The 13,433-nt window shown below is 35.4% G+C and overlaps 1 protein-coding gene across 2 annotated transcripts in view; it reads left to right on the top strand.

The window, feature by feature from the left end:
• The first annotated feature begins 2,788 nt into the window (after nt 1–2,788).
• LOC107700886 (amyloid beta A4 precursor protein-binding family B member 2-like) overlaps nt 2,789–13,433 on the top strand; it is a 36,454-nt gene continuing 25,809 nt past the window's right edge. For both annotated transcript variants that reach the window (XM_016502721.1, XM_016502720.1), the window contains exons 1-6: nt 2,789–2,909; nt 6,357–7,313; nt 7,957–8,135; nt 11,801–11,932; nt 12,030–12,163; nt 12,245–12,305. In XM_016502721.1, coding sequence (XP_016358207.1) covers nt 6,374–7,313; nt 7,957–8,135; nt 11,801–11,932; nt 12,030–12,163; nt 12,245–12,305 — 1,446 coding nt within the window. In that variant the 5' untranslated portion in view covers nt 2,789–2,909; nt 6,357–6,373. The remainder of the gene's footprint in view (nt 2,910–6,356; nt 7,314–7,956; nt 8,136–11,800; nt 11,933–12,029; nt 12,164–12,244; nt 12,306–13,433) is intronic.

Raw genomic sequence — 13,433 nt, 5'->3', positions numbered from 1 at the left:
TAGTTACTTGAAAAAAGTAATCTGATTATGTAACTTGCGTTACTTGTAATGCGTTACCCCCAACACTGCCTCAGACTACCAAATAATTTCACTAAACATTAGGAAAAATTAATGTTTTTTTTTTTATTTAAAAAACATGCAGGGAAAAACACCTGCATCCGTTGAAACATTGAAAAATAGCAAAGAGAGAATAATTGTTATTCACTCTTATTTATTTTTATTATTTGGGGGGGGGGTTTCATGCTGTCTGCTAAGGCATAGGACACACACAGGCCTTTCCTCCTCACCAAAGACATTAAAAACTCTGACGCGAGCGTTGCGTAGCGCCGCAACAAAATACAGTAGAACCCATTATAATCAGTGACGCTGTCTACACTGGATGCGGCGCAGCGCGACACGACACAACACAACAAATCCCCGACATTAAACTGATGCCTCGTTCTATACATAACATAACTGATACTGACACAAAGTTCAAATGATTTGCAACAGTAGCAACTGTAACAACTGTAGCAACTGTAGCAACTGTAAACAACTGTAGCAACTGTAACAACTGTAACAACTGTAAACAACTGTAACAACTGTAACAACTGTAGCAACTGTAACAACTGTAAACAACTGTAACAACTTTAACAACTGTAGCAACTGTAACAACTGTAACAACTCTAAACAACTGTAGCAACTGTAACAACTGTAAACAACTTTAGCAACCGTAACAACTGTAAACAACTTTAGCAACCGTAACAACTGTAACAACTGTAGCAACTGTAAACAACTGTAGCAACCGTAACAACTGTAACAACTGTAGCAACCGTAACAACTGTAACAACTGTAGCAACCATAACAACTGTAAACAACTGTAGTAACTGTAACAACTGTAACAACTGTAGCAACTGTAACAACTGTAAACAACTTTAGCAACCGTAACAACTGTAAACAACTTTAGCAACCGTAACAACTGTAACAACTGTAGCAACTGTAAACAACTGTAGCAACCGTAACAACTGTAACAACTGTAGCAACCGTAACAACCTGTAGCAACCGTAACAACTGTAACAACTGTAGCAACTGTAACAACTGTAACAACTGTAAACAACTGTAGCAACTGTAACAACTGTAACAACTGTAAACAACTGTAGCAACTGTAAGCAACTGTAGCAACTGTAACAACTGTAGCAACTGTAACAACTGTAACAACTGTAGCAACTGTAGCAACTGTTAACAACTGTAACAACTGTAAACAACTGTAGCAACTGTAACAACTGTAACAACTGTAGCAACTGTAGCAACTGTAGCGTCCAGTGTAAGTTAGACACAGTGAGTCTAGGTCTGTGCGACTTCATCTATGGCTTTCTCTTCCCTTTCACAAACCGATCCATCTCCCACTCTAAGCTGTTTACTGTTTAATTTATTTATTTTTTATGCAGATGGCCCTTTAGACTATTGCATTAATAATATTGATTTATTCATTTGTATATATTCTATTAACTCTTTAACTGCTTTTTACAGTACAGTAGTATTGTTGCATTAGTAATATTTATTTGTTTAATTGTTTATAATTCAACTAATACTAACTCTAACAATTATTATAAAATACTTGTTTTTTTTTATTTCAAGGTACAATAGTATTATTGCATTAGTAATATTACTTTATTGATTTGTTTAATTTTTATAATATAAACAATAATAAGAACAATAGTAACATCATATAGCCTATACACATATATATATATATACACACATACATACATATACACACACACACACACATAAAAAAAAACATTGCTCTAGCTCTAAAATAGCCTTCTTTACACACTTTGTCATATTCAATGTAGCCTGTATTTAGTGTACAATCTTAATTGTTTAGTAGTTGTTTTTTGACCCAAATTAGGGTCAAATATCGATTAACCCAACTTTTGGGTTAAAAATATAATTAAAAAAAATGTAACCTAGCTTGGTTAGTCCATATTTGAACCAAAGTTGGATTGAAACAACCCAGCATTTTTAAAGTGTATAAATCCCTTAAGAAAATTAACCATGGTTTTATTAAACAGTTTTTTTTTCTTTAAAATTAGTTTTACTACAAACACCATGGTTAAACTACTATTAGTGTAACGAAACCATGGTTAAATTCTGGTTACCATGGTTTAACTATAGTAACTTTGTTTGTTTGTTTGCTTGTTTTTACACCTTAAGGAGGAATAGAGATGCAATTCTCGCTGCTTTAGGATTAACATATTTTTGGGATAGTTTATAGGCTACTTGTCTAGATCAACTCTGAAAAAAAGAAAAGGTAGATTATAGCCAGATATTTTTTTTGTTTTGTTTATGTAAGTGAAATTTAGCTAGCAGGAAATACAAATCAAGTTATATTTCCCCATATTTTCTTTTGAGTCAAATAATCAAAATAAAACTGATAATTTAAACTGAAAAAAATGTCACTTTTGAAATTGGATGAACATTGAACTGTGCTTGTAACCTTTAACCTTTAAATAATGCTAATCACAACAAGAAGTGAAGTGTCCGTCAAATAAATACTATAGGTACCATTAATCTATGCATTTAAACAACTAAAAAATAATGTTTTTGTAGCAGGTGAGTCGGCGCTCCATCCCTCCAATCATTCTACGTGCCTCATGAATATTATATCAGTTTCTAGACGCTCTAGGAAACTCGCGACGCGAAGTCAGAGCGACCTGATTAATATTCATGCAGCACCTTGCGCTCGGCGCTCTGATTGGTCAGTGTGAGCGCACACAGAGGCAGCGGCGCGGGGCGCATGCGCAGAGAGGCGCGGTGCGGAGAGCAGAGGAGCTGTCTCAGATTGCGGGCGTCTGGGCTTTAAAAGCGGGCGTCACCTCGCGGCTCCGCATCAGCATCTTCAGGCGAGAGAACAGCGGAGCAAGCTGGTGAGTAACAGTCTCACACACATTATTGATTATTCCGATTGATCTGATGCATCTTCGGTGATGCAACTTTATATAATTGATGCTTGCATTGAGTTTGTTATGCACAGGATGCGCGTAACGAGAGCGTGACTTGACACTTCTCGCTGTCACATCAATGCCATGCAGGAATATGTGTGTTTATGTGCAATAATGCGCGAGATGATGATGCTGCATGGAGCATTTGTTGCAGACTGTGTGTTTAAGTTCAGATGTGCGTCATTCATCGCACAGAATGTTTTGGGCCGATCAGAAGCGATCCGTCATGATCAGGAGGACTAACAACTTCTGTGCATCCTCATGTCATGCTGTATTTTCATCCAGTTTTGCAAAATATTGACTTTTATTTTAAATACTTAAATATTTGTGCTGTTAAGCCTTGTATTTTATGGCATTTTTATAGTTTGCGTATTGCATGTAGGATTATAATCAAAGAGTTGTATACATTAGTGTATTTCACTATATTATGCATTATTGAGTCTTGCTATTTTTTCTAGTAAAGCTATATCTAATTTCAAATCTTATTGCATGTATGATTTGTAATCAGTCAGAATATGCAATTATTGCAATGCTATACTGTAGTAAAGTTATTAGGTCTTGCATTCTTGATGGTATATCTTATTTCAGATTTTATTGCATATGAGATTATAATCAGATTTAGCATATATTATTTTCCATGTCTTTTGCTACATTATGCAATATCGCACTAATCTTGCATTTTATCTTATTTCAAATGTTATTGCACAATTATAATCAGTCAGAACATGCAATTATTGCAGTACTATACTAACGTTATTAAGCTTTGCATTTTTGCTGTTATATCTGATTTCAACTCTTATTGAATATTGGATTATAATCATAAATTCCATAAATTTTTCTTTTGTCTTTTACAATGCAATATTGCACTATACTATACTGTTATAAACTTGCATTTTATTTCAAATTTGATTGTATATAGGATTATAATCAAAGAGTTGGATAAATTATCCAATAGTCTTTTACTGTATTATGCTATACTAGAGTTACTTTAGTTGCATTATAGTTACTGAGTCTTGCATTTTTGCTGGTATATCCTATTTCAGATTTTTTGTAAATTACTTTCCAATAGTATTTTACTGTATAGTGTACTATACTGTTATACACTTACAGTCTTGCAGTTTTGCTGTTCAATTTTATTGCATGTAGGAATATAAACTATTTGTTTTGTGCAGTTTTACAGACCAGTCCCAGTAAGATGTGTAAAAGTGTAAAAACAAGTTAAAACCGCTTAATCCTTATGATTTTCTGTAAATATGCATTTAATATCCAGTTGCCTTCTTGAATAACTATATCTATTATCTAAGTAAATCTGAGTTATTAATGAACACAATAACATTGTTCTGAATACAGTATCAGGGTTGCGATCAGTCAAAACACCATTTGGCTGATGCACAGAAAAACAGTCACGCATGTGGAGACTGACACACACATCATGTGAGTGTGTGTGTGTGTGTGTGTGTGTGTGTGTGTGTGTGTGTGTGTGTGTGTGTGTGTGTGTGTGGACTGAACCCGTTTGTCGGAGTTTAACGTGAGACGCTTTGCTGACTGTGCAGTTCATGTAAAGGTGATGGGTTCTAAGAGTCACAAACTCACAGTGAAACACGGTTGATTAACAGAGCAAATGTTATTATTCATTCTCATTCTCAGGTATGTTTCATACAAAGTCTCAAATTAATCTCAGCTGGCAACAGACACAAATGTAGCTGTAAATGTCTTTATTCTTTAAATAAATGCTTTATGGCTCAATCCAGTCAGCAGCTTATAAAAACAGAATTAGAGCACACACTCACTCAGACACACACACACACACACACACACACACACACACACACACACACACACACAAATCACGATAGAAGTCAGCAGTGTTGGGGAAAGTAACTTTTAAAAGTAATGCATTACAATGTTGTTACTCCCTAAAAAAAGCAACTAATTCTGTTACTTTCTTTATGTATACTTTTTATGGAAAGTAATGTATTACGTTACTTTTGCGTTACTGTTTCTCATGTGGCCTGGCTTGTTTGTTTATTGTTTGTAAAAAAGATGTTTTAAGATGTTTATGTTTATCTAAAGTCATCTTTGCTTATTTGTATGGTTGAATTGGGTCATGAAATGTCAGCAGCAAATACACTGGTTAATAAAATGGCATTAAATACGTAAAAGGATATTTTTGTTACTTAACATTTGTTTAGTTTGTGTGTCATATTCTGAGTTTGCATTTCACTGTTTTTATTCATATTTATACACACACAACACCTCTGCACTTACTCCTGATTTCTCTCAACATGGCAACACGAGAGCAGTCAGTCGATACATGAGAAACAAAGTAACTGGTGTTACTCATTTGAAAAAGTAACTTGTCACGTTACTTGTAATGCATTACCTCCAACTCTGGAAGTCAATATAAACAACGTTAGTGATCATTAAAAGTACAAAAGTAGATGATAGAATTAATGTGGATGGCAGGTGAGAAATGTTTAAATTCAAATTGAGATCTCTGACAAATCTGAGAACAATTTGAGACATAATTGAGATTTCTAATGAAACTAGAGAAAATCTAGGGAGAAACACTTGAGAAACAGGAGAAGAGTAAAAATCTGAATTAATCTCATTGCCGTCTAGGAGAAATGAATGAGATATCAACAAGATCTCACATTTGGGATATTCTTTAATATGAGAAAATAATAAGATGTGATTATATTTGAGTGTGTTTTCCTTTGGCAAATATCTAAACATGCTTTTCCAGCTCTGTTTTCAGTGACAGGAATTAATGAAGCTAATTAGTCAGAACTGGTGGTGAAAAGGTCAGAAGCAGACTGGTTAGATACAAATAGAATTGCAAGATAAAAAGTCAGAATTACTAGAAAAAGTCAGAATTGTGAGATATAACTTCAGAATTGCAAGAACAATTTTTGAATTGTGAGAAAAAAAGTCAGAATTGTGAGGAATTTTTTTTAGAATTAGAAAAAAAGTTTGAAATGCGAAAAAAATTTAATTGTAAGATATAAAGTTAGAATTGTGAGATAAGAACTAAGAATTGTAATAAAAAATTCAATCGCAAGAAAAAAGTCTGAATTGCAAAATATAAAGCCAAAATTGCAAGAAAAAAAATGTAGAATTTCGAGAAAAAAAGTCAGAATTGTAAGAAAAAATAGAATTGCAAGATATAAAGTCAGAATTGCGAGAAAAAATTAAGAATTGCGGAAGTAGTAAGAAATGTGAGGAAAAATTAGAATTACGAGATAAAATAGAATTGTGAGATATTTCAATTACATTTATTTTTTTTATCCCGTGGCAGAAACAAGCATCTATAATAATGAGCCCAGAAACATGAATTATAAATTAACCATCGTTCTCTATCTCTCTCCGCAGCCGATTAATCGTTTGCGATGATGTCACTGCAGAAGCCTCCCCTCAGACGCAGCGCATCGGCCGTAGAATCGACCAATCACAGCGGGCCTATATTGACTCCGCCCACCTCGCTCAACTTACGCTCCTCCCACAACCAGCAGCTGAGCTGTGACACCATAAAGGAGGGCGTGGTCGCCGTTTCCAAGGAAACGCAAAGCTCGAAGAGTCGGCAGAAATATGCGCTGACCAATATCCAAAAAGCGATGGGTTTGAGCCAAAACCCCGCCCCTTTGAACCAAAGCCATGCCTCCTCGGATCGAAAACCCGCCCACCCCATGAAATCCGCCTCCTCTTCATCCCTCTACTGCTCCTCGCTCTCCTTCTCCACCTCCAATCCCAAACTGGCCAAAAACGGCACCAACCTGCAGCTCAAAGAGGAGCAGCTGGACCTCAACAAGAACGACAGGAACCTGGTGAGGAGCAGCTGGGATTGTCTGGAGGGGAAGGACAACCAGAAGAACCCCACCATCAGGAGGAGGACCAAGAGCTTTCTAGAGTACCATCGAGAAGAGGAGGCGCCGAGCAGCCCGGATAAAGACACGCAGCCCGAGGAGAAACACCTCCTGCCCAAACTAGAGGCGCAGACGTGGGCTAAAGAGAACCACGTGGAGGTGCACCTCACCCTCCCCCAGAACCACCTGCTCCTGCTGGCCAGCGAGGAAGAGGAGGAGGAGGAGGAGAGTCCTGGAGAGACGCTGGAGGTTCACGAACACTCGCTGCGGCCCAATAACGAGCGCATCGGCCGCGTCAGAGACGGGTGTCTGCAGAGGAGTCCGTTACGCCTGAAGCTGAGAGGAGACGAGCCGGAGGAGTCGCCCGAACGCCCGGCGAGACCCGAGAAACAGGAGGAGGAGGAGGACTCCAGCTGGACCACGCTGTCACAGGAGAGCCCGTCTGTGGAGACGCCTCAGGAGACAGGTGACCAACAGACAGATGTGCTCTCCTGCTCAGCAAGGCTGCGTTTATCTGATCAAACATACTGTAAAAATTCTGAAATATTATTAGAATTTAAAATAGCCATCTCCTATGAGAATATATTGTAAAATGTAATTTATTCCTGTGATGCAAAGCTGAATTTTCAGCATCGTTGCTCTAGTCTTGAAATTTTAAACGTATCCAAAATATATCCAAAATATAAATAATTCTATAATTTTTAAATTAATACTGTTTAAATTAGAAACATTTTGCTTTGATCCTTCAGAAATCATTCTAATATGCTGATTTGCTGCTTATCAATGTTAAAAATAGTCGTGCTGCACAATATTTTCATGGAAACCGTGATACATTTTATTTTTCAGGATTCACAGATGAATAGAAAGTTCAAAAGAACAGCATTTATTTGCAATAGAACTCTTTTGTAACATTATAAATGTCTTTAGTGGCACTTTGATGAATAAAAAAGTTCTGTCACAAAAAGCCAAAATCTTTCCGACCATGAACTTTTGAGCAGTAGTGTTTCTGTCTGAAGGTTATATTTATCTCCTGTGTAGCAGGAAGCAGCAGTTGCTATGACGACAGACAGTTTCTGCAGCGTGTGTGTGTGTGTGTGTGTGTGTTGTAGGTGTTTGGGAAGAGCCTCCTCAGGTTCAGGACGTGTCTCAGGAGTATTTCTGGCGTGGTTCAGCCGATTCCACTCCTCGAGATCAGCCTGTGGCTGGCGATGCCCACTCTGACCAGGAGGCGGAGCCAGGGCTGAAGGGGGCGTGTCTTCCTATGCCCTGCACTAAAGCACAGACTGAGGTCAGATTCTTCACATCTCATGCTGCATAATCATAATGTGTTTCCTGTTGAGACAGGAACTTAGCGCAGGAAATATTGAATTAACAAATATTGATTTTTTTGAAGTTGGAACTAAGTAGAAACTGCAATCTTCCCGATTATGACGTATATCAGTGAAACAGCTTCTCGAATGTGAAGAAATTATTTTGTCCATCAGGAATTGATTGAATCGTTGTTGTTTCCTAAAATTAAAAGCATAAAAAAAAAAAAAATGTTATTACTTGAAAAAAAAAAAACATAAAAATGAACTAAAATTAGGTAAAATATACATCTATATATATAAAAATTAAAAAATTAAACTTAACTAAAATCATATTTTTGTTACTTGGGATAAAATAAACCTCAACTTAAATGAAATATTAAAAAAACTTGAACTTATTTCAACATTTCTCAATTTGATTGAGTTTAAATTGGTATACTAAAATAACTATAAAAATAAAAAATAAATAAAAAATAAATAAATAGATAAAAAAAATGACTAAAACCTGAACTAAAATTAAAATGAAAGAATAAAAATGAATGCAAAATATTAATAAAAATTAATGAAATTAATAAAACTTTTTTTGACTAAATGCCTGAAATAAAGTCTAAGATATTGCACATTGTTTCTACAACATAAAATATGAAAAAAAAAACTATTGACATTTTAAATTAAATCAAAATCCAAAATATTAATTAAAAAAAATTAAAAGATTTTTTTTTTTTTTCTTTTGGTTAGATGAAATAAAGTCTGTGTTTAACACAAGCCCAATATGTTCATGTTTTATTTCTATTCTACAACATAAAATATTTCAGTAATTTTTTAAGCTCTTACTTGACTTGATAAAGCTAACAAGTGTCTTCATGGGACTACAGAGGTTGTCATTAATCATCATCACTACTCACTAGCTGTGTTTATACTAGTGCTCTGGCAAACTATTCTAACTTAACCTTTCCAACTGCTAGACTGAAAGTGTTTGAAAGAGTCGACTGGAGTTTAGTGATGACAGTGCTGACTAAAACCTTACTGTCGAATAAACGCTCTTTGTTCTCCATTGACAAACTGCGATCGGCACAGTATCAAACAGATGCGTGTGAGCCTCATCTACTCACACAAAGCACAAATAACACTAGGTATAATCACCGAATGACAAATAACTTCAATCAGCAACAATATAAACAGCTGCAGCGAACAGTGAAACATAAGCATGGTTAGGCTAATCTGCATAATTTATTCATGTCGCTGGTATATTGAGTACCGTATTATTATCCACAGATTCCAAACCTTCCTCAAAAGTGCTCATGTTTTCAGAAATGCACAAAATAGTGCACAGAAACTATTATTTGCAGCTATTTGCGATGCTCTCTCGCCACACATCATGCTCTCACGCAGTGAAAAATACATCGCGCAGCAAAGAAGAAACTGACAACGTGCCGACAGTCAAGACAGAGCAGGTTACTTCTGTATGAAACAAAGTTTCAGCAAATGTTTCCCTTTTTAAAGAAATTCAAACAATAAATAGTGTTTTGTGGCTCTTTAATGTGTCGTGACTTCGCTGTAGCTCCTCGTGAACCGATCATCTCTTCCTCTTTACTAGTTATTATAGCACAAAATAAACATGAACGAACATCAGAAGGTATCTTGTTTCAACCGCAGAAAGATGTCAAGAAACACTTTAAAAAAACATGCAATGTATCAACTAAAGTGTTGCACAATTCAAAAAATAAAATGATGAAAAAAATATACACCAAAAATGCTTCTAAATGGCTTACGGTCATTAGAAATAGTGAAGCCTCATTAAACAAATAACTGGTGAACTTCGCAAAACTGACACTGTTATTGAGCTGAACTGAATCAACGCGGATCTGAATAATGATGCTATTGTCGTCTTCTGAATTTTGCAACACTGTTTTTTTCCCTGTTTGTTTCTGCAAACAAAATATGTTCCAAAAAACGTTTCGCTAATGTTATGAAAATGTTGTTTCTGAATGTTCTCAAAACGTTCAAAACGCACAGTTTTTAAAGCTATTTTTATATAAACGTTAAGGGAACATTCCATTTTATCATTTATCATTTCAGTGTTAGATTTGAATGCTGTCTGAACATTCTGAAACAGGTAGCAACATTTAAAAAAAACGTTAAACGAACGTCCAGAAAACGTTTCAGAAAAAAACATTCCATGAATAATATATGAATAACGTTTTTCTGCCAATGTTCTGGAGAACTTTATTAATTTATGAATTTGTTAATGTTGAATGAACATTGTATTAGCGTTACTGGAAGATTTGTTCATAACTTTGAGAGAACCTTGCCAGAACGTTCTGAAATCATTTCCTATTAGCTGGGAATCTGTATTTTATAAGGCACTATAGAAGTAAATGTGACCCGTGCTGGCAAAATTAGTTGGAATGAGCAAATTTTCACAAAAAAAAAAATTCACATTCTCCATTAAAATACCTTCAAAATGATATGACTTGTTGAAATCAGACGGAAAATGACTGAGTTATAGCCGTTTGAAGGTGAGAGTCAGCAGAGTTGATTTTCAGAAAAACAGCAACGTTGCATGTTTTCCTCCAATTCATTTCTTAATAATAATTACTATATTATTAATCACAATATAGCTATTTTTTATTTGATCTTTCTTATTAAAAATAAGAACAATGATGCAAATAAACAGTAGTTTAATCAGGAGCAGCGAGTGATTCCGTCTTTTCTTTTAATGCTATTTCATGATTAACATTGAGACAGATTTATATTAAGACCTATTGTAATGCATGGATCGGATATAATGTCACACATCAGATTTTTCCCCAACCATTAACTAAACGTTCATGTAAGACATAATAGTTTATTGTGTGGACCTCATCAAGACATATTTCACTGGTTTGGACTCATCCAGAATTCGATATGAATATTCATAAAGCTGGAATGCTGCGCTTTGCAACAATAGACCTACAACTTGAGAAGCAGCAGCAGACATCCAGAAGTGAGCAGAGAAAAAGTACTCCTCTGAGAAAACGTACAAGTAAAGATCATTTTAGACGTTTAATCACTATTTGGAGCATTGGGATCGCTAGAAGAGGGCTTAATGAACTCATCTTTGTGAAAACCTCAAATTTAACCAAAACTGACATTTGTGACCCTGGACCACAAATCTAGTCTTACATGTCAATAAATAAGCTTTCCATTGATGTATGGTTTGTTATGATAGCCCAATATTTGGCTGAGATGCAACTATTTGAAAATCTGGAATCTGAGGGTGCAAAAAAATCTAAATATTGAGAAAATCATCTTTAAAGTTGTTCAAATGAAGTTCTTAGCAATGCATATTACTAATCAAAAATTAAGTTTTGATATATTTACGGTAGGACATTTACAAAATATCTTCATGGAACATGATCTTTACTTAATATCCTAATGATTTTTGGCATAAAAGAAAAATGGATAATTTTGACCCATACAATGTATTGTTGGCTATTGCTACAAATATACCCCAGCGACTTAACACTGCTTTTGTGCTGCAGGCTCACATTTTTCACTTCTTTTGTCTGTAGCTCAAAATTAGACCATGCACATTCACACTCATTTTGCCAGCACGGGTCACAAATGTGACTTGACTTGTGTTGTAATGTGTGTGTGTGTGTAGCGGCCCAGCAGTATCGTGTCAGACAGCTCTGTTGAACCCGTTCCTTCATCAGCAGCCTCTTCACCCTCCTCTTCCTCACTGTGCTATGAGGCGATGGGCCGCGCCGCTGGGTTCCTCAACAACAACTACCTGGTAAACACTGAAAATAAACACAGTGACGACTAACACAGCGCTTTAGACAGGCTTCATCCAGTTATTCTAATGAACAGTGCACAAACTCTCCGTACAGGACCTGACGGAGACATGCGAGTCCCGCGAGCGACGGCACGAGCGAGAGCGTCAGGAGGAGCGTGAGAGAGAGCGACAGATGAGCCGAGTGAGTTTGGGAGCTCACGGCGGCCCGTACAGCTTCATCAACCACAGGTGAACACAAACACACCTGAGTGTCATATTCATCATTCAGAGACTGAACAGAAGCTTCATACTGACCGCTTTCCTCTGCAGAGCTCAAGTCCCATCAGCCCCTGCAGACTCCGTCATCCCCATCAACGACCCGGAGACGCAGGTAAACCTGCATATCGAGCACTTCATTAGTTACTAACAACTCTGTGGCTCATAGAAGTGTGTGTGTGTGTGTGTGTGTGTGTGTGTGTGTTCAACAGCATTGTCCAATATAATATAATATAATATAATATAATATAATATAATATAATATAATATAATATAATATAATATAATATAATATAATATAATATAATATAATATAATATAATATAATATAATATAATATAATATAATATAATATAATATAATATAATATAATATAATATAATATAATATAATATATTTAAAAAAATATTACATAAATATATTAATAAAAATAAACAATAAATAAACAATACAACATATATAAATACATAAATTATATATTTTTTGTTATTATAAAAAAAAAAAAATTTAATTTAATTAAAAAAAATTCCTGTCTACTGCAAAATATTTGCTCTAATTATAATGAACTTGGTAATCTTAGTTAAAACCTGGGATGTTTTAATGGCTTTTTTCCTCTTTAATTGAAGTAGAACATCAGCAAATATTTTAGGGAAAATGTAAGTTTTGAAGCTGTTCGTCTGGATATATTGGTATGAAATCTTCAACAATCACAAAATTATAACAGCGTTGTTCAAGAAGATGTAATCTGTATTACATAACAGAAACACAACCATTTCTTCTTTGATTTCAGTTAAATTATTGAAAGAGGTAAAAAATAAGTAATGAGATCTCATTCCAGAATGAGACTGAATTAGTACATGTGAAGAATAGATGTGCTGATTTATTTTCAAAAGCACAAAAAGAACAGTTTGGGATGAATTTCCATGAATTTAGCTGAGAAAACATAGCGAGGGTAAACATTCTGACGGATTTTACTATGAATCTCTTGTTTGGTGCTACCAAATGATTATATCCTGGCCAGATATTATGGAAAGACATTGAAGAATAAATCTGTGGCCATAAACCCACAGCTTTGTAATAAAAACTCATGTATAAATTACTCTGGATTCAGATTGAACAACAGTGACATCGAGTGGCGCCTCCTGGAACTGCAGCCGCGAGAATAAAGAGATCTGGCGCCCTCTGCTGCTCAGTGTGTGTGTGTGTGTGTGTGTGTGTGTGTGTGTGTGTGTGTGTGTGTGTG

The sequence above is a fragment of the Sinocyclocheilus anshuiensis genome, unplaced genomic scaffold, assembly GCF_001515605.1.
Source record: "Sinocyclocheilus anshuiensis isolate Anshui unplaced genomic scaffold, SAMN03320099.WGS_v1.1 scaffold1654, whole genome shotgun sequence".
NCBI classification, from domain to species: domain Eukaryota; kingdom Metazoa; phylum Chordata; class Actinopteri; order Cypriniformes; family Cyprinidae; genus Sinocyclocheilus; species Sinocyclocheilus anshuiensis.
This window is presented reverse-complemented; position numbering and strand designations above follow the sequence as displayed.